This window comes from Haemaphysalis longicornis, unplaced genomic scaffold (assembly GCF_048455015.1).
Source record: "Haemaphysalis longicornis isolate Haplotype H1 unplaced genomic scaffold, Haemaphysalis longicornis Haplotype H1 scaffold_10, whole genome shotgun sequence".
NCBI lineage: Eukaryota > Metazoa > Arthropoda > Arachnida > Ixodida > Ixodidae > Haemaphysalis > Haemaphysalis longicornis.
This window is the reverse complement of record NW_027526204.1, coordinates 59,417,319-59,438,928: the sequence shown is the minus strand read 5'-3', so window position 1 is coordinate 59,438,928 and position 21,610 is coordinate 59,417,319. Positions and strand designations below refer to the sequence as shown.

The 21,610-nt window shown below is 48.4% G+C and overlaps 2 protein-coding genes across 4 annotated transcripts in view; one reads left to right on the top strand and one right to left on the bottom strand.

Moving 5' to 3' along the window:
- Positions 1-6,663, bottom strand: part of LOC144158613 (protein NEDD1-like) — a 60,504-nt gene extending 53,841 nt beyond the window's left edge. Inside the window, exons 1-3 of one of the 2 annotated variants that reach the window (XM_077689625.1) lie at positions 6,349-6,663; positions 2,625-2,722; positions 179-298 (exon numbers count right to left, since the gene is read on the bottom strand). In XM_077689625.1, the coding sequence (XP_077545751.1) occupies positions 179-298; positions 2,625-2,722; positions 6,349-6,466 (336 nt within the window). In that variant the 5' untranslated portion in view covers positions 6,467-6,663. The remainder of the gene's footprint in view (positions 1-178; positions 299-2,624; positions 2,723-6,348) is intronic. The other variant, XM_077689624.1, reaches the window with a different exon arrangement.
- Positions 6,664-7,081: 418 nt separating this feature from the next.
- LOC144158611 (uncharacterized) lies at positions 7,082-21,231 on the top strand. Of its 2 annotated transcripts, none has more exons than XM_077689622.1 (4): positions 7,082-7,315; positions 8,157-8,235; positions 8,323-8,435; positions 15,643-21,231. In XM_077689622.1, exons 2-4 carry the CDS (start codon positions 8,167-8,169, stop codon positions 18,266-18,268), a joined length of 2,808 nt encoding a protein of 935 aa, XP_077545748.1. In that variant the 5' UTR covers positions 7,082-7,315; positions 8,157-8,166; the 3' UTR covers positions 18,269-21,231. The 2 variants fall into 2 exon arrangements, with proteins under 2 accessions (XP_077545748.1, XP_077545749.1); XM_077689623.1 differs by lacking the exon at positions 7,082-7,315 and adding an exon at positions 7,389-7,824.
- The last annotated feature ends 379 nt before the right edge of the window (positions 21,232-21,610 follow it).

Below are 21,610 nucleotides of genomic sequence, written 5' to 3'. Positions count from 1 at the left end.
CTCCAGAATTAATGAATAAAGTGGCCCAGCAATCTACTTCAGTCAGTGGGCAAGTTGGTTAGCACCGTGTTAGCTTGTTGTTTTGCTGTGCCTGCCCGAAACAATCCTCCGCTGCTAGCAAACGCAAAAAGAGAAAACAGAAGGGCGTGGGATGTAGGGAGAAGGTCCGACGGCCAACCTCGAACAAGTAGACGGTCTTGCTGTTCTTGACGTCCCAGAGGATGACCGCCCCGTCCACCGACCCGACGCAGAGGTAGCGCGAGTTGCGGTGGCTCACCTGCCCGCAGCTGCATTTCACCTGTACAAAAGAGGAAAGCAGGCGACGAGATTAAACGAGGCACACGGAAGGCCCTTCCACAAGGACATAGAATAGGGGGAAAAAAAAAGAGGTCAGCATTTTGACGCACCGTGATTTACTCTCTGACCAGACAAGAAGCTGGAACCGTACGTTGTGAAAGCTGAGCTCTGCAATTACCTGTTCTTAGAGGTAAGCACTGTAAACTAGTAGTGCAGATGAGTCAATGCATGCGGCTTGTTCCATCTAAAAAACTAGCTAACAAGAGACTGTTCATTTGTTCATGTGTACGCATCACTTGGCTCAGTTGATGAAAAAAGTTTCGTCCCCAGATCCCCATGACGAGAAACCTGTCAGCAGAAAATTGTGATTAGCTGCATGCAGCCGGCAAACCCTCGTCGAATCTCCCACTGGCTGCAAACGCGGATATGTGCCAGCCTAGCACCCCCATTCGCTGGAAACGGAGGCATGCAATGGCCCCACATAAGGCCTCACAGACAGGCAGAAGCAACATTTATTGGATGGCACTACGCCACACGGGGAAAAGAAGGGTAGGATGGTAGGTGCTGCATTGTCAACCGGTGTTCACAGCTTCCCGTACAATTAGTTTGATGTTACTTTGCGCGTTGCTATTCTCAGCGTAAAGGTCACCTAACGTTTAAGGCTGAACAACACACCAAGCGCAGCCAGATTGGCCAATGGCGATGACACCAGCTAGCAGAAAAGAGTGCCCAATTCACCAATCTCTACCCAGCAGCGACACCAACACACTCTACCATACATGTGCTCGCACAATTCAACCAGAAGCAGCACTTACGCATTCTCACATCACAAAAGAAAGCTTAGGTGCTCCGCAACGTTTTCATTGAATCAGGTTTTGTGAATGGGCTCGGATGAACAATAGAAGGAATTCTATGCATGATAGCTAATATGTTCGTTTATCTTGGTGCACGGTACTCTGCCAACATAAACTGAGGTCAACGGACAAGAATGGGACGGTGGCATGATGAGAAACTCCTTCTCTGTGGTGTCATCAGTACTGTCGGTTTGGCTTCGTCCAGTCGTGGCAGAAGGCTTTCCCACAAGGCACTAGTGATGTGTGGTGAAATCACTATTCGCTTCGAAAATAAAAATCCTGATTTCCACACCCTGAGTTCTCAGTAACAATAAATAAATAAAAATGGGTTACACAAACACTGCTTCATCCTCTAAACAGTCACGAACAAAAGAAATACAAACATGAAAACGAGAACCAGAACACACAAAAATAAAGAACACTGTTCATGAAGGTCCAATAATGGTGCGCTATTGGCGTGTTTTGGAAGCCACATTTCCAGACTTCGTTACTGTAATTAATACCCACGCCAATTTGACATGCATGGAACAAAATCACACTATTGTGCGTTCTGGTTCACATTTTCATGATCATGTTTCATTTGTCATTTGGGCATTGAACAGTACACTAGGAAAAATTATGAAGATATTCTAATTAGTTAATTAGGCTAAAGTCTACACTATCTTGACCAAGTTGCCAGCTTGTGTTTTCGATCAATGAACCAACAGTTCTTCTTTTACAGGAAAAGTTTGTCAAAGTGTGTCATTTCGGATGCAGCGTCCTCATAAATGTGACGACGACTACTGTCGCGGCACACTGGCAAATTTTGCCGAAAAAGTTATCGCACTGTAAGCGCACTTAATGTAAGCAAGCTACGTTAGAACAAAACGCTGCTAAACACAGAACCGGTAGCTGAACATGGAAAGTGGTATAGTATTTCTGCAAAACAGGGATGCTTGAGCTGGATTGCACAGCGTGCCAGGAAATATCGGTCGGACAAATTTACCCGATCAAACCATTCAGTAATGGGAGCCCAGTTCCATTTTTTCGCACCCACCAATTTAAACCAAGAGCTTGATATTTCCGGGCCTGTGGCGGCTGTGTGGAATTCCAAGCGCCAGCAGCGACAATCACGACTCAGTTTCTTTTGAATTAGACAGTGGAGGTAGTCGTGCGGCGTCATTAAGAACTGGTTAGTACAGTAAAAGCTCGTTACAAGAGACACTCAAGGGACCCAAGAAACGTGTCTCTTCTAACCAAGGTCTCTTGTACGCAATGTTGCTAACATGGCGAACATGGGAAAACCAACCAAACCGCTTTCATCCAAATGTCGCTTGTAACCAAGTGTCTCTTGTAACAGTGTCTCTTGTTATAAGGTTTTAGTGTAGCAAAGATGTAGTACGACGAACAATGCCCCCAAGGACTCTATAAAAGCCCTATGCATGTATGTCCCGAGCCAAGCCTAAAGAGTCCCTTAGCGACTCGAGCACTCACCCCAGTGATGCATGACTTGGTGTGGCAAGGCTGGCTGCCAAGGAACGCCGTGAGGTGGATGTGGTCATGGCTGCGCGGCACCGACGCCAGCTGCTTCCCTGCGAGGGACGGGAACCCATCGATCCGCACTCAGGTCTTAGACGGGATGACGGCAACACTCGAGTTTGGGTGAACCAGCCCATGCTTGCTAGCTCATCCGCACTGGTCGGGCAGACCAGACAAGCTCTGGAAGGATGCTGCTGCTTACCTAGGCCCCCTGCTTACCTGTTTGCACTCTTAAAGGAGCCGTGAAGACAAAATACAAGTTGGGTTTATTAGAAAGACGGCTTAGTCTCGATAACAATGATACCAATATCATCGCAATCTTCGAACAAATAATGGAGATATTAAAGAAAACTTGCAAAGCAGTCGCGACGCCCTAGCCAATTTCCCGCAACTTTTCTATGACGTCACGGAACCTTGTTTGTGCAATTGGCGGATGCCTAACTGACCTGTCGCGACGACACATGACTGGACGTCTGTAATGGGGCCTCTAGTTCCATTTGGCCGCATCACTTGAATGCTAACGTGCAGTTTTAAGGCACTGAAAATTGTGTTTGTTGGCCCGTATGACGTCATTCTTGCTCATAACATGTCACGGTGTCGCAATATTTGAAAGTTTTTAAAGTACTTCTTGCTTTTTTTCAACATCTTTTGGGGCTGTAATGGAGCTCAGTGAGATACTGAATCCTAGTTCTTTCAAATTACACAAAGTTGTATTTTCTCTTCATGGCTCCTTTAAGGGGGACTCACCTGTCAACATTCCTATGAGACTCTGCTACACTGGGGTCCAAATGTCATTTGAACCAAATGTCATTTGACTCAAATGGGTTGCTTCAAATGCCATTCAGAATCCGCCGTGCTACACTACAATTTCGATGGCATTTGAAAGCTTTCACAACTGTTCGCTGTGCTGTAGTGGCGCTGTTGTTGCCCCGTTCCGTTTTCGTACACTAATACAACAATCAAACTTAGGAGCAGTCCGAGGCAGTAAAATGATATCAAATTAGAAGAGACACCAGTTCTGACTCTAAATATGGCTGCCTTGCGTTGTTTTTGTTTGTGTTTTTTTGCAACTGACCCACTGGTTTCGAGAGTATGCAAATTAAATATGTTGCTTTCGTATTTTAAGTAAATAAACAGTGAAAAAAGTTTCACAATCAACAATATTTTGTTTGTTTTACATACAGAAGTATTATATTTTTTATTTCCAATCTGGAAATGGCATTTGAAATCCCAAATGTATCTCTCGGTGCTCATTTGGCTCGAATGTCATTTGAGCCAAATGGCATTTGAAAACCTAGTGTAGCAGCTCAACTTGGCATTTGAGTCAAGTGACATTTGGTTCAAATGACATTCGGATGCTAGTGTAGCAGGGGTATGTGTGTCTTATTTATTTCGCATCTCACGAAAGAAGTTATGTATTCCTACTATGCTGTTAGGAACGTTTCTATAAATTCGTAAAACCTTTCATATCGGTACACGGTGCTTTTTAAGCCCGTGGGTCATGAATTAGCAAGTCCAATAAGAACGTGATCAGGTGAGTCGCCCTTAAACAGGACATTGCTGTGTAGCTGAGGAACTGAGGAGGCTAGGAGTAACACCTCACGGAGCAAAGAAAAAAAAGTGCAGTGTAAAATGCAGTCAAACCTTGTTATAGCAAACACTGATATAGTGAATTATCGGATTAGCGAACTAAATACGAAGTTTTTTTAATCACACTTCATTTCAATGACCCCCATTCTTTTTATAACCAAACCGAAACCCTCGAGAGCCACGCGATATAGGCTATAATGGAGAAATATTTGGTACCCACGAGGCTCAAAACTAGACAGCTAGCATAATAAAAGCTACATTTAAAAAAATTGGGACAAAACAACCATCTCTTTAGTAGCTTAAGGCCCTTCATTGCGTGGACACGGTGAGAAACTTCATTCCGCTCAGACTGCCACATCCTCCTTCCAGTAAATAAGAAGGCTGGCCTGTTTTGCAAAACGAACTTTGTTCTGTTATAATTTCACATTCTCACGTTCCGTTCAGTTTAGTCTGAAATGACGCAAGGATACAGATAAGGACTACCTCGTTTATAGCGAGTTCGAAGCCTAGAACAATGCGTTTTTTATCTAGGATTGTTGCGTGAGCCAGATAGCCGATTTATTAGAGCAGATTTTTACCTTCATAGTTATAACAAATATCAGATATAAAGAACTAATTTACTGCACTGAAAGTACTTCGTTTAACGAGGTTCGACTGTACCATCGAATCATTCTTTCCTCTTTTTCACTCACAAGCAAGCCGATTTCGGCCTCTACAAAATTGCTGCGTCGCAGGATGGCCGCCCCCAGACTAACATTTTCCCTGAAACGGAACAATGGCCACGCTACTCACCAAAGGCACCAGGCTATTGTACTTTCTTTTGAAACGTCACAGTGCAAACACACGAAGGATAGATGCCTGTCTCGCACTTTCTTCGTCAGTCCATCGTCAGTTTGCTCTATAACAACTCACCATGAACACCCACCAACTCGCCCAACTATCCATTTTATTGCAGTTTTATTAGACGTCAAAACACATAGTGGCTGACCTCATGGATTGCAGAAAAGGCCGGGATTAGATGCAATCACACCCCCGCGGTGCCAGTTCATCCTTTTAAATTAAAGCACATAAGGTACCTGCAGACAGCGGCAACAACAGGAGGAGTGGAGGAAATGGGAGAAAGAGCGGGTCGAAAGTCAGCGTCCGTACTTCTCATTGGTGAAGCCTGGAAAGGTCATATTGTTCGGCAAGGTCCATTAACAGACCACAATTTTCCTTGCTCCTATAAGGACAGCGTGTATCAACACTCAACAGGCATGCTATTTACTCCCCGAGTGCATCAGAAGTTTCTTTTTTTTTTTTTCCTCGGATGGCCGGGCACAAAACCAGTGACCATGATAACAAGACAAGCCAGCTGAGGGGGGGAAAGCTTGTCTGAAACTGTAGGTCAATACACACGAATAAAAACTGAGTCTTCATAATCTTCACAAAGCTTCACGTTTTTAGTACTCCGAGTCACAATGGTGGCCCACAGATCGGTACCACTGCCCTTGGGAAAAATTTCTCGCAATAGCCTCGACTTATAATGGTGGGATTGTAGGGGGAAGAATTCCCGATGTGATCGGCTACTTTCACTGTAAATTTGTTTCAAACAGGCCGAACAACTTCGCGCTATTAAACTGACAGCACACTTCGACGCGCCACTGTCAGTTCATGTAGTTGAGCAGGCAGAAATAGCGTGTATCCACTCGAGAGGATTAGCCGAAACAGTAGTGTTATTCGATAACCCCCCCTCCCCCACATACCTCTCGCATAAAAGGCAAGAGACAAGATAAACCTAAATGGGACCGATGCGGCGAGCGTTCACTGGTGTTCTTTAGCAGGGCTTTCCATTGAAGGCATCCGCTTAGCCGCTTTAGCTGAGCGCCGTTCGTAACCCCGAAAGTCACACACGGCTGTGCGTTCGAATCCTTGTGTGCGAAAACAACTGGTACATTCCTTTTCTGCACTTCGCTGCCTATTTACTGACCAACGTATCATGTGTTCAACGGCGTTCGTGCTACCAGTGCAGTGACAACGTCGCTACGATGCAAGTACACGACAATAAGGCAGGTACAACTTGAAGTTGAGAGAGAATCACAGTACGCACCATCCGCGCTCCAGGAAACGCTAGCCACCTTCGGCGAATTGCCGATGCCGAATTTGTAGCACATGCCCAGCGACGCCGAAGACCACACTCGAACGTCTTCGGCTGCCGTGGCGAACATCTCGGAGACTAAGCACTAGAAGCGCTAAAACAGAGGCCTGTTACAACCGACGCCAAGAAACAGCTCGGACCTGAACGACGCCGCTGCAAAAACGCTTTTTCAGTCTCTTTGTGAAGTGTTCCAAGGTTTAGTTTAGCACGTACTGTTACCGCTCTGACGCACCAAGACAAACTGCGCGGGTGGCACAAACTGTATCAGTGCGCAACGGTGCACAATGCATTTCGGATTTTCCAGCGAGGTGTTTCTGTTATTTTCACTTTAGTACCAGCGTTTAGTTTGTTGACAACTTAAGAATGCCGTGAATACTGTTTGGTTTGTTGGCTCGTATAGTTTAATAATGCCGTTAAAATCGTAAAAAAACAGTGTGATGTAAAACTATTTTCTTGAGCGGAAGCTTATTTGTGCAAAGTAAGAACTAATCTTTTTATCCACAAGTGTTTAATAACACTCTTTGCATGTAAAGCTTCTAAGAACTAAAAAATAAACTTAATTATTAATTGATTATAACCAAACAAAATAATTAACTTAAATTATTGTTGCGTTATTAGAGCGTTGTTAGCGACATCTAGAACAAGAACTAGAAAGTCACGTCGCAAGGCAATTCTATGTCGCTTCCATTTTTTTCCGCGAAAGAAAGTGCGCAACTGGCGGCGCCCGTCAGTTTTGGCGTCGAAATTGGCTTAGTTTTCCACAATGGAAATTTGTTGACATGGTCGAAGAATCGAAAAATTTTTGAGTTCCGTCATCTCAACGTTTCTACCGTTTCGTGGTCATCGCCGCGGACCCTCAAGCCCGGGCAAAGCGTGCGCCATCGTCGAGTTCGGACTCAGCGCGCCAACGCGCGACAAGGTAACGCCAACCGGCGGCGAGCGCGCGTCGGGGTTGTGGTGGCGGCGCTTCGGCCGTTCCTTGTGTGGCCATCTCGAGAGAAGCGCGCGCACTGGGCTCGGTGGCCTCGTCGTCGTCGCCTTCGTGCGGGTGCGAGCCGCCTCGAGCGTTGGGCGACGGCGAAAAAGGCAGCGAGCTAGCACTAACGCGCCGAGAAAGACGAAGCAACTCGAAGCGCGTTCGCGCGAAAACGGCGCGGCAACGGTCGGCTACGCGGGCGCGACGCCGCCAGGCGATGCAAAAGAGGCGCGCGGGCTTCTTCATGGAGCCTGCCAGCGTCGTGTTTCGTTTCGCACTCCTCCGCGATGTTGGGCGAACTTGGTTACTTCACTAGCCAGGTTCTCTGCCAGCTCTGCAATTCATGCCGCGTTTTTACCTTTCCGGCCACTAGCTGCCCGTGATCTGCCGCGAACGTTATGAGAAACTGCTGCATCGCTTGACTTTCATCGTCGGCCCGAAACGGCGCGCAGGTTCGAGGACCGTTTTCTTTTTTGTCCGGAGTAGATGCGTCTAAATGGCTCGGGCCAGCTTGGACTCAAGCGCTAGCTCTCCGCAGTTAAAAGCGCACCTCAATATGCGGTTGTTGTTATGGCGCGATTCCCGCCATAAGGCATTTGACGTGGCCGTGGCAACCGCGGCTTTGCGATGTTGTAAGTTAAGGTCCCCTTTAAATGTTCCAGCCAAACTTGCTGTGACCAGTTTGTTCATGGTTTCAGTCCTGGCAAGGGGTGTCTTGCCCAGTGCTTCTACCCAGAAGATAATCTGTGTATGTTGCGAACGAATGTGTCTTCTTTGCCCGCAGGAGTTGACTCATGGCAGGCGGTGGCGTTGACAATGAACCGGAGGCGGAGGCAGCGAAGTCGCCCGTCTTCACCACGGAGGTGACTACGTCGTCGTGTTGCTCTCTTGCCGATCACTTGCTGGAAACATTTTGCTCACTGCTCTCTCTCGCTCTCTCCATCAACCAGCTCGACAGCCCGGTGATGTTCGACGACCCGAACCTTCCTGAGGGCTGGTACCGCAAGGTGTGCCAGCGACAGAGCGGCCGCTCGGCTGGCAAGTTCGACGTCTACTTGTACAGGTGGGTCTGATGAAATGACTGGGTCGCGTTGCATGTTGACCCTACCATCATCATCGGAGAGCAAAGGAAGAGAACGAGAACTGCCACAGTGGCTGAGGCGTCGTGCTGCTGAGCCCAAGGACGGGGGTTCGGTTCCCGGCCGCAGCGGCCGCTTTAGATAAAGGCGAAAAGCGAAAGCACCCATGGGTCAAGATTGCGGTGCACATTAATGATCCCCGGCCAGTCGAGACTTAATCCAGAGGCCTTCCCTACTATACCGCAGCTCATCGCCCGAGTTATCTTCAGCACGTTAAACCACAGTGATCTGAATTTTTTATGAGAATGCTTGGTTGCATGCTTGGTGGGGGCAACTTTCTCAACCGCAGCCATTGCAGCCCCGTGTGTTGTTCATAATATTTGTGGTGGCACATAGCTTTCATAAGAAAGTTGCGGTCACTGACCGAGTCATTTGAAAAAAGTTGACGTTTCGGATCCCGTACGGAATCCGTGATTGTGATCAAGGATTGCGTATGGGATCTGAAACGTCAATTTTTTTCAATTGACTTGGTCAGTAACCGCAACTTTGTTATGAATCCACCACCTGGCTAGACGAACTTCCGTCAAACCCTGGACTAGGCGCATAGCTTGCAGTCGGGCGACTCAACCCGCCTGGCGGGTTGCGGCAACTTCCCTTCTCGTCAACTTACAGTAGGCTTGAAACGACTACAGCAGAAAAGTGTCAAAACAGTTTAATCGGTCGCAAGAAAGATTGGAGTACTGATTTGGGGTTGGACGTGACAGCGTTTTTAACTCTGACCACAATTTTTGGTGGTCATACGCTTCAAACATTCCACTATAACTGACTAGGCTCGTTGCTGGGGTTCAGTGGGGAAGGACGGCTCTTCAGCCGTTGCTGGGAGAAAGGTCCTAGCAACACAACGGCCCATTGATGAAGGCTGGGCAGCAGAATCGACAGTTGGGGTAGTTGGTTTTGATTCATCGCAAACAGCGCTTGAGTACACGGACGGGAAAAGACGGGAACACACGACAGTGCTGCTGTGCATTCCCTCTTCTCCCGTACAAGCCTTTAAAGGGGCCACGCAGACAAAGTACAAGTTTGTTTTATTCAAAAGACTTTGTGGCCACGCAGACAAAGTACAAGTTTGTTTTATTCAAAAGACTTTGTGTTTTGTGGTGCCCCCAGCACTTGTCCGGAAGCAATAAATGCTTTATTCACCGACAAATTATTCAATCTAGGTTAAAATTTTTATTTTCCCACCAAATCATGTGTTTTCGTGACGTCTGCAATGATTTCATACGTCCTGGGGAACCTTGTTTACCGTTAGTCAACTTGGATGGCGCTGCCGTACCACGGCAGGCTGTTTTCTGCTTTGGTTTTTGACCGCATTTGTACCGGGCTTGTTTTTGTTCAGGTATAAAATAATCATTTCATGTAACGCCGCGGCGTTCACTCGACAAATATGGTCACGTAAGACACCGTTGCCTACGGCAATCGGTCAGTGCGTCTTAGATAACCCCAAAACGCCGCAGTGCTGTTCAGCTGAAATGGCCACAGTGCGCGCAGCACCAACAGCGGTACGCATCGTTACTTCTATGTTTACGTGCACTTTCGTGACTTCCACGGTTTACCCCCACCATTCTTACTACTGTAAAAAGAATGTGCCCTAAATGTAAGTGCAAAAAGCTCGTTCGGCAAGCTTATAAGCCCTGCTACTTTGTGTTTGCCAGCCCCAGCCAATTGCGCAGCTGGGCAGTATGGCATCATAGGTTTTGCTGTGGGAAATGAGCTAGTGGGTTACATGGCCATTCCCTTTTTTTTTTTTTTTTTTTCCCCGATTTTGCAGCTTATTTGAGCGAAGTGTGCCTTAAAACTGGCATCAGTATGATTCTAACGAGGCAGTCTTTCGAATGAACCGGTTGTGTTTTGTCTGCATGGCCCCTTTAAGTGCTGCTTATGGTGAAGGCTGGGCAGCACTTGGCCGCATTTACGTCCCTGGGGAGGGTGGGGGGGTAAATGCAATTAAACTTACCTGTAGTTTGATGCAAGGGGAGGTAGCACTGCTGAAAAACAGCTTGGCAAAGCTGTTTGGGACAAAGGATCAACCTTTCGGCCTTAAGCTTGACAAGCCAATGTTGGGGGGTCGACTTAGAATCGAAATCGAACTTTGTGCCGCTTGTAACGGCGAGAGAAATGAGAAATCGGGGGTGCTACGAGCTGCGGAAAGCTCAACACCCCCATTTCTGTGGTTACGGTCGAAGCGTAGCGAGACAAACAAAGCGTTTCTTCAGTGCGAGCAACATACTCGCGAATCAAAGGAAATCACGAGCGGCTGCTTTCTGTCAGCCACCATGTTGTTTGTTTTGATATCACGCGGCAATGGCCGCTGTTGGTAGCTTCGATAGTCGTCGTCTCGCAGCGACTGTGTTCTTATAATTGCGAATAAAGTTACCCGCTCAACCCGCAGCGCATGGTTATTCCTCGTGCTTATACAGAAGCTTTTCTTTTTTAGCATCTACTGCGCGCACCACGAGCGTAGAGCATCGATCATTGATGGAAGAGCCGCCGCATGGGGGGTATCGGTAGTTGACGGAAGAGCTTCTCTTTGTGATACGATTTTCTAGGCGGCCGCATGCTTGTGTCACTTCTGTGTTGTGCTGAATTATCCCTTCTGTCATGAGTGCCCTGGCCACGAAGATCTCTAAGCGCTCGTTCACAGCAGTGCTTAAACGGGCTGCTTTCTGCGCTCGCTTTTCTCTTCTTTTTTTTTTTTTGAGAGAGAGAGAGAGAGATGCAATTTTGGGAGGGTCAACCTACATTCGAGTCGACTTACAATTGTGTAGTAAATATGGTACGTAGCACATTTGCGTTATCGTGTCGTACAATCACACTTGCGTTTTTTCAGGGTGTAAAGATGAAGTGTTTGAGTCACGGTGGTCCTCGTGCTCGCTTATTCAAAACTATTCCGGCTATACTCTCCTTCCCAGGGAATGCAGTAGTGGTCCTGATGGCCCAGCGGATATTGCAGTGGCACGTTCTCTTGTCACGAGCTTACACTGACCCACGCACATATTTATTGTGAGGATCATACTAAAATGAACTGGTTTTTGCTTTAAGTTGTTGTGTCACGCGGCTCCTGTAGCATCAGAAGCGTACAGTAGCGCCGTAGTAGAAATGATCACGTGCGCAGGGGTTGTAAAATCTCGTTGAGACGTTTTTCACAGGAACCATAAAATAAAACGTATCAAGCGAATATCGTATTATCCAAAGAGGTTAAAAAAAAGAAGGGAAAACATTTATTGAGAAAAAAAAAAGAATGGTGGGTGGCCTCCTCAGTTCAGGAGGCCGCGCGCCGCCGCTGCTCGCATGGCCCGCTGGATCAGGCTGAGCTGCTCCTGCAGGTCCGAGCTGGTCAACGCACATTCCCACTGCTCCGGGGTAGGGGAAGGGAGAGGAACAGGGTGCTGAGGGCACAGGAAGACGAGGTGGGCAGTGGTGGCTGGAACTTGACAGTCCGGGCAGTTGTACTCGAAGCGTGAGGGGGAGATGTGGGAGAGGATGGTGGAGTTATAGTATGTGCCAGTTTGTAGTCTGCGCCAGATTCGTGATTCTTTGACGGACAGGGTAGGGTGGGGCGGAGGATATTTTCAGCGAGCGTGGCGGTAGTGGGATAAGATGTCGGTGAAGCAGGGTGGAAGAGGATGGATAGTGGCCGTCGTAGAGTCCGAGCCACCTGGCCCTGTAGGGAACGCCCGGAAGTGAAGCTCGCGGGCTGCAGCATGTGCTGCTTCATTCCCAGGGAGGGAGGCGTGTCCCGGGGTCCACACGATTGTTATTGTAGGTAGGTCGCGAATGGCTTTCAGGAGCTTGAGCGCTGCCGGGGGTACTCTTCCCTGGAGGTAATATCGGCAGGCCTGTTGAGAGTCTGTGATTATGGTTAGGTGGGTGGTGGGTGTGTGGGTGGCCGCCACGAGGGCAATGGCGGTGGAGGAATAAAATATGCATACTTGTTCAGCAACCCACTTTTATTGAGCAACATTGAAATAGCTATCTAATTTGTGCGGCACCTTCTTTCTTTCAACGTCCGGGAGTAAATTCTTCTGAAACGTAAAAGGAGGAGCTACCAGTATTTCTTGCTTCGCTAAACACTGTTTTTGTACGACGATCCATGTCATGCCTTAAATCAGTGAAGCCAGCCGCCGGACGCTTGGAAGTCTTCAATGTACAAGGAGGGCACGATGTTGTCAACTTTGTCGCGTAGGACTGACCCATTGACATTCACTCCTGCTGCTCTAACTTCCTTGAATCATGTAAGCAGGATGTTTTCCATTTGCTGATGCTTCACACCTTGATTTTTTTTTTTTTTTTTCTCACACACTAGGGTTGAGAACTTGCAGCTTCTTTCAAAGTTCCTCTTGCTGTATTTATTTTTTTTATAAAAACCTTTCTTAAAAGTTTTGTTTGCGGGTGCATGGGGAGTTTTAATCTGCGCACCCTTCGATTTCTTTTTGGTAAAAGGCGAGAGCACTGATTTGTGTGTGAAGCGGTAAAAAGGAGATTCATTATTTGCCACTTGCAACTGCACAGGCATTTTGTAGAGACTGCTTTGCAGTGGGGTTTGGTGCTGTGTCGGACTTCAAAATGTTAATTCACTTATTCAGCGATTAACTCTTCCATTACCACCAGGGAATAGACCACTATTTAGGGATCTGAAATATATATATATATGTATATTTTGTAGAATTTTGTGCACTTAAATATCAGTGATTGAATACTTCTCTTGATGATGCCACTCTTTCAAACTGTTTTTAATAAGGGCAAACTTGGTGTTTAAACGAATAATGCACAAAACTAATTGCAAATAAACAACTTGTGATAGTGGAAGAGATTCAGTATATGCATGTTGCAGATTTTAAAGAACACATTGGGGGGGGGAAAGATCATTTGATGCGGTATTTTTTCACGTGCAAAAACGTAAAATGTTAGCACTCGTGGTGCCCGTGCCACACAGTGAGGCAGAACCTCAATTTCGGTGGCACTATTTCGCGCAATCCTCTTCGAAAAACTGGACATTTTTTTGACACTGAAGGCAACACAACATCTTCCACGCGTCATGTAAATGCCTTGTCGACAACCGACACTTCATTTGCAGCCACCCCAATATTTCCGGATGAGTGCGTGAGGCCGAGAAATCTGCTCGAAGTTTGAAACAAAACTCGGTGGCAAATGTTAGCCAACGTTCACTGCGAGTTTATAAATATTTAGCTGCAAGAACTTGCACTGGCTGTTCGTTGAGATCTTTTGATGCGCATTCGGAGGCCTCAGTTGCCAGCACACTTTTACCAAGGAGCTGTCAGGCAAAAAAATGTGGTCCAATATTAAAGTCATCCTGCATTGCAGCGCCACCTAAACTATCTCCGGAATAATGATACCAATTCTGTTGTTGGCTTTGTCAGTATACATGGAGGCACCGCTGGACCTCCAGAAATACCCACGCGCCAAAATTAGAAAAGCTTGTGTGGCGTTCCGTACTGATACTTGATGACTGGGTGTTCCATTTGAACTTGCGGCTGGGACACTCATCGTTAAATCGGGTTCAGCTGTGGAGAACGCACGATTTCTGTGTGGAACAATAGGAGGCAGCGAAGGCACCGTGGCGAATCGGCTTGCAGTTGGGTAATTGTATAGTAATGCCAAATACAAATTGCACAGTGCAGAAATGAAACGAAAACTGTTGTAAACAGTCTGCATGTGGTCCCAGTGGTATTTGTGGTTGAACTGCTGGCAACGTGCGTAATGGCAATGAAATGTTTAGATTCCACCTGGAATTGGGGACTAGTTTCACTAGTGAACCCTTGTCAATGTTTCCAGCTGTCTTGACTTGGTGCATAAGCCCGTCTGTTTATTCACCGTCACCACACTTATTCCAAAAATAAAAATGGTAATGGACTGTAACTATGATTGGTGCTTTCCCCCCGCCCCCAATTTTTACTCATGGATGATGCAAGTTTGCATCGAAAATCGTTTTTGCCGCATAGGTGAAAACCAAACTGATTCAAAAAACGCACTTGTGAAGCCAATTTGTTGTCATTATTAGACTTGTGACAAAAAGCCGCAGTAGTTGACTCTAGGCCAAGTTTGTAGGCTAAGTCCACATCAGTTTTGAATTGAAATGGGCCCACTCTCAACTCAAAGTTAGCTTGCCCGTGGCGAAAGTGTGCTGTACTATGCCTGGACATGGCGCAAAGGCAAAGCCAGGTTTGTCGTTTTGATGCGCTCTGGTTTGAAGCAAAAGTGGCCCGGTATTACATGGAGATGTTGAAATGATGGCATGCTTTAGAAGCTTAAAGGAGCCATGAAGACAAAATACAAGTTTGTCTCATTGGAAAGGCTGCTTTTTCCTGATCAAAATGATACCGATTTAATCACAAACTTCCAAAAAATAACAGAGATATTAAAGGAAACGTGTGAAGCTGTGGCGACTCGCTAGCCCTGTTCCAGCAACTTTTCTATGAAGTCACAGAGTCTTGTTTGGGCGATTGACGGCGGCCGAACTAATCAATCGCAAGGACACGTGACTGGACGATTGTAGTGGGGCCACTAGTTCCATTTGATCGAATCACTTGAATGCTAACGTGCACCTAACACACCGAAAATTATGCTTTTAGTGCTGGCCCATGTGACGCCACTCGCGCCGATAACATGTCACGGTGGCGCGCAATTTAAAAGAAGTATTTCTTGCATTTTCATCGGTTAAAAAAAGTCTTTCATTGACGGAATGAAGCTGAGTGAAGTACTAAAGTCTAACTCTTTAAAGTTAAACAAAGTTGTATTTTCTCTTCATAAACCTTTTAAGTTGTCGAATGAAGGAAGTGGCGCCCGACCTAAAACTGCTTGGGCGCTGCTTAGGAACCTTAAAAATCTGGTAAACTGTGAGGTGCTCTGATGGAGACGTGCGTTCAGCAGCAGTGGTGTTTATAGTGGCCCTCCATCTAGTAGCTTTTAATTTTGCAAACATGTAGTATTTCGTGGCACAAGCATAGCAAAATCAAAGTATCATTGCTGTATACATTGTTGACGTGCCAAAGAGTCTCCGAAATTCGTCTAAAAACTGCTCTCCCATTCATTAAATATTTGATTTCCAAATGGCATGTATTAGTTCCTTGGGTGCCCTCCCCAACTCCCTTCTTTTTTCTCTCCCCTTTGCAGCCCGCAGGGAAAGAAGTTCCGGTCCCGCAACGAGCTGTCTGCCTACCTGGAGGAGGTGAACAGTCCGCTGAGCGTCTCGGACTTTGACTTCACGGTCAAGGGCGAACAGTCCAGGGCCAAGTCCACCGGACAGCCCCTGGCAGCAACACCAGCCCGGAAGTCGGTCACTCCAGCAGCACCGCCCAAGCGAGAGAAGAAGACACCAGCCGACAAGAAGCCGCAGTCGGTGAAAAAGGCGCAGCCAGAGAAGAAGACCAAGTCGGAGAAAAAGACGCCAGTGGTAGCAGCGGCAAAGAAGGCGGCTCCCAACAAGCGGGCATCGTCCTCTGGCGCCAAGTCGTCGTCGACGCCGGCAGCAGCACGCACGGGCCGTAAGTTGATGGTCCGGCTGAATTTCACTTCCCCGAAAAAGCGGATCCTTAAAAATTACTCCGAGAATAAAGTTGTGGAGGACGGGGAGAAGGGGGCCGCCGCGGAGGAATCCCCGCCGAGCCCGGTTGCGCCGAAAGCGGACGACGAGGCACCGCTGGTGGAAGAGGATGCGAAGCCAACAGAAGCCAAGTTGAGCCCCAGTGACGCGGAGGGAGATGCGGCTTCGGCAGGCGACAGCACACCCAAGAGCGAACCCGTCCCAAAGAAGAACAAGGAGAATGCCGTCGAGAAGCTCTCAGGGAAGAAGAAGAAGAAGAAAGAAGAGGCCACTGCAAAGAAGCCCGACAAAGTTGCGCCAGTGAAGAAAGACAAATCTCCCGCTCCCCCGAAGGCAGAAGGCCGGGCACGCAAGCGGAAGCTCCTCGAGGTGGAGGACATGCTGTTCAAGGAGTTTGACCGGCTCGAGCGGAAGCCTGTATCCAAGCCAAAGCCGGCCACTGGTGGTGACGCAGCCGCTGAGGAGAAGAAAAAAATTAGGGACGAACTTGAAGAGGATGTGCTGATCATCAAGGCAGCAGAGATCCACATACTTGCGCCACTGGACGAATCAAAGAAGGAGCAGGCGAAGGGAAAACAGGAGGGAAAGAAGAAAGAAGCCAAAGTTGCCAAGACGAAGATGGAGCCGGAGGCCAAGAAAGCGAAAACAGAGCCTGGACTGGAAGCGGAAGGCCCGCCCAAGGCGGAAGCCAAGCCGGAGACAAAGACGGAAGCGAGGTTGAAAGACAGGGAGAAGAAGAAGCGGATGAGGGAGGAAGACGTTGTGAACCGGATATCAAAGCGTTCGCGGAGAGACCCCGACCAGGATAAGAAGGTGGAAGAACCCGAGAACGGCGCGGCCGAAGCCGACGTGCCACTTCCAGAAGCAGACAACGCTGCCGCCGCACAAGCTGAAGCCGAGCCAAAGAAAACGGCCGTGCCCGCGAAGGGAAGGAAGGAGCGTGAGAAGAGGAAGGTTGCCGAGAAGCCAGAGGTCAAGACAACGGAGGAAAAAAGCGCCGCAGGTGAACCGGCCGTTGCACCGTCGGAAGCAGACGACGCAGTTTCCGCGCCGTCTGAAGCGGAAACTCAGCCAGAGAAAGCCATGTCACCTGCAAGGGGAAGGAAGGAGAAAAAGAAGGCTGCAGAAGATGCCGAAGCAAAGGCTGAACTCGACGCGACACCGTTAGAAGCAGACGACGCAGCCCCCGTGCCTTCGGAAGCAGCGACTCAGCCGAAGAAGGCAACTGCAAAGGCAAAGAAGGAGCGAGGAAAGAAGAAGATTGCGGACAAGGCTGAGCCTGTGACCGAGCTCGCAGAAGGAAAAGACTCCACAGTTGAGCCCGCTGCACCGTCGTTAGAATCGGAAGATGCGACACCCGCGCCAACTGAAACGGAAACTCGCCCAAGGAAGGCGACTTCGCCAGCGAAGGGGAAGAAAGAACGAGAGAAGAAGAAGGCTGCGGAGGAAGCCAAAGCCGAGGTCGAACCAACGGCGAAGGAAAGCGACGAAGCTGGTGCACCGTTATTAGAAACAGACAACGCAGACGCCCGACCGAAGAAGCCAACCTCTCCTCCGAAAGGAAAAAAGGAGCGCGAGAAGAAGAAGGTTGCAGAAAAGGCCGAAGTCAAGCCGGTCCGGGAAAGAAGCCGACGGCAGGCCGAGCAGCGGAGCAGGAAAGGCGTCAAAGAACTTTCTCCAGTTGGAGACGACAGAGGCGACGAACCGCCCGCCAACTCTTGCGCACAGTCGCCGACCAAGGCCCCCGCCCCGGCGGTCACCGAGAAGAAACCGGCGGACCCGTTTGAGATTCCGCTACCGCCGCCATCAGACATCCCATCCATGCCCGACGACGAGGAAGAGGACGATTACGACGACACGGTACCGTTGCTGTCGGAGCTGACGCAACGCGAGCTCAAGCTGTACGAGATGAGCCCGCACCTCATCGAGCACAGCTACACCAAGAACCCCGAGGACGAAGAGATCGACCGCAAGCAGCAGCAGCTGGCGGGTTCGGCGTCTCCGCCCTCGCACCCGGGCAGCCCGACGCAACCGACGCGCAAGAGGGGTCGCTCGCTGACCCTGGAGCATCAGGAAGCGGCTACGGAGACGGCCAAGTCGCCATCACCCCGGCGCCGGCAGCGACGGAAGAATCGGCTCAGCGAGAGCGACGGCCAGGGCGACAAAGCGGCCGCTCTCATCGTTGGGCAGAGCTGAGCGCCGGTGTGCAGTGACGCCGCCGCTACCGACGACGACATCTCGCACCGTTTGCCGTGTTAGCCGCGGCGGCCCCCCTCTTCTCCTTCCCGTGACTCCGTGGAGCGGACTGCTGTCGGCCTGTATTTATCGAAGGTGGCTCGACTGGTCACGGGGAGGAGGGCAGGAAAACAGACTCTTGCTGCCCGGCTGTCGTCGCACTACTGCCTTCTTTCCTGTGGGGGATTGGCTGGAACAGGGTGGTGTGCGCGTTCGTTGCTCTGTCGGCATCTGTGGACTCGCATTCTGTGCGCCTAGACGGGGAGGAGGAGGAGGTTGCCGGTTTTTCTGTTGTCTCTCTATTTTTCGTTGTTGTTTCTCTTTTGTTTTTTGGTCGGAAGGTTTTACGAAGCTTGCTAAGCTGCCCCCTACAGGCACGTGAGCAGTGTTCAGTTTTTGGGAGGGTTGTCTTCTCCTGTCCGTTCGTCCGTAACGTCCGTTTGCATTCTTGCGCGTTCATTTTTGCTGTCGGGTTGTGTTCAGTAAGGGTTTTGGTTCTTTCTTTCTTTCTTGAGTGGGTGTGTTCCAAATTAGATTGGCCGACAACCCGTCTGCTTCGGTCCGTTGTGAAGATTGTGTTATTGGTGAGTGCAGGAATGAAATATGCTTCGAAAGAGGTGCTGCAACTCCAAGTAGGGCTTTAACGTTAGGGGTGTCTGTTGGGTTCCAGGTTTTTCTGGCAGGAAAATTTTCGTCACATTTAAGAAACAGTTTGCTTTGTTTCAGTCGCCGAAGCTGGCTAGCTTGTGGGGATCAGGCCAGTATCCATTGGGTGAATACGCGACTTGGCGTTGACGCACGCATCCAGGAGGGGTGCGTGGATTTTTTTTTCGTCTTTAGATTCGTAAACCCGCGGCCTACTAGTCGCGAAGCTAACTCACTTATTGAGGTTGCATCTTTAGCTTCTCCTTTTCAGGCACTCACGAAAGCATTTACGAATTAATTTTGAATAGCTTCTTCAGGGGCACTTAAGAATAGATAATTAATTGCATGCTTGTTTGCATTTTTGCATTTATTACGTTTGTGGATCCTGCTCTGTGCTGGTAGAGAAATGTGAGTTGCATACGAGAAGAGCTCAACAGAGGCAACGAGATTATAGGACGCGACAAATTTGACACTACTTGTTGAAGCGAATTGTGGTTATTGAAATCCAGGCTCCCTAGGGAGGTAGTGTGACCTGTTGGTGAAGGCCCAGTCTAAAGACGAAATTGGGTTGTTAGAATCGAGAGATGCGACAAATTCGAGATTACTTGTTGAAACGAATTGTGGTTATTAAATATTTTGAGCACATTGCATAATTATTGCAACAACGTTGACCTCTGAAATTCAGTTTTTCAGGACTACACATAGCCGCGCTGTTATTTTCATTGTGGTGCAAACCTTGGGATTCGTTTGGTAATTTTGAGCCAAGGTATTAAGGATTGTGTTTGAAGACGAATCTTGGTTATTTAAAAATCCAAGCACACTTTGGTAGGGCCTTTTTGGTTTCCTGTGGTTTCACAAGTCCCCCTTTTTTTGTCGTTGTTGCTACTATTTCAGGCTCAATATTTTAAAAACCTCCGCTAAGGTCAGAGGTCATCTTTTGGTTTGGGATTTTACAAATTTGATTTCAAGCCCGTCATTGTTGACCATCCATTCAATACGTTTGGATGGATGCCTGGAAATTGTGCGAAGCGAAATTTTTTAACAAATCTTCTTTTCAATATTTAGTAGTCAAAACTACTGCATTTCTTCCCCGCACAATTTTGAAACTGTACGAGAAATTCAAAACAATCCGACAGCCATTTTGCGGGTTGGGAGGTTCGTGTTGACGTTTTAATGCGAACATTTTATGGGAGTGCAGCTGATGGCAACGGCGCGAACATCACTGTACAAAGCTGTACATAGCGTGGCCTTTTTCCCTTTTTTTTTTTCCCTCTCATCCTATCGGTGTGCCGTATTGCGTGTCAGTGCTATTTTTGTTTCTTTTTTTTTTCTTTCCCGGCCTTTTCTTTATTTTATTTTTATTCTTCTCTCTTCTAACTGTGCCTCGAATCGCTGCGTATCGTTTCTCCATTGCCTATATAACCGATTTCCTGTACAGTACGACAGCATGTGCAAAGCACGCCTTTTTTCAGGAGGTATAGTGTTGCATTGTGGGAATTCCCGATTTCACCCCCGCTTCGCATCGGTGTGCGAGTCAAATTCTCGCTTTCCCGGCACTGTGTTACGAGTAAACTGCGCAACATTTTTTTTTTGTTCTTTTAATACGTGGCTTTTGCCATGCGAGTGTTTGTGCTTGCACCGTTCGGCATTTTATTGTTTCGCAAGTTTGCGGTCGCCGCAAGCACCATTGCCGGAAACGAGGCAGGGGCACAAGACGCTGCGTTTGCACATTGCAGGGAAAATCGTCTTTCGGGGATGAAGGTCGCGGAGGGCTGGGGTGTGGCGTTTCCCTGCCGGTCACAAATGGGCACGTTTTTCTCGGTGGAGGGGAGGGAATTCCCGTGGTCTCATGCAGTTTGCGCACGAGCTGTGGTTTATTGTTCAGTTCTTGGGAGATGGTTGCTGTCTCCTCTGAACCAAATCTCTCTCTCTCTCCGCCCCCCTCCCCGATTCCTGGTGGGACAAAAGCAGCACCCCAGCCTTCCTTTGCCCTGAAGATTTCCTCCCCAAACGAGTTATGTAATAACGAGGAGGTGGTAATGACAGTCTCGCGTTAACGTCCTGCTCAATTGGCGACCGGCCCGCTTGCGTGTGGTTCCTTTGTGGGTCGCCGTGCTGTAAATGGTCGCGCCTGGCACTCCTCTCTCCCGTTACCCTTTCCCCCTCCCCCCTCTCTCCCGTCTGCCTTCTCTCGTGGTATACCTCCCCCAGTGTAGCATTTCATGAGCCATCATTGTCCAGTACAATAAAGAACCCATTATCACGCTGTCCGCACACGATTGCTGGTTTGTTGTCTCACTCTCGCGGCTTTCGCCAAACTGGGGGCATTGTAAGCATAGCATACCTACCTCGGCAAAGTTAGCGCGGCTCACTCAAACTCACTCAAATTTATTTTCGAATCACCACTCACTCAAACTCAGACTCGTTGCTGAGCAGCACATCTGCACTCACTTAAACTCAAACTCGCAGTGAGCGCAAAACTCAGAACTCACTCATACTCAGTACTCAAAATATAGTCAAACTGAAAATGGAATCAGAACTCACTCGGTCTCAGGCGTACTCAAACTCACTCAAGCTCAAACTCGCGTGTGAGTTTGCGTCCAAATGAGCCTGAGTGAGTGGACTCGTGAGCGAGTCCGCCGACCTCTGGTTGTGAGC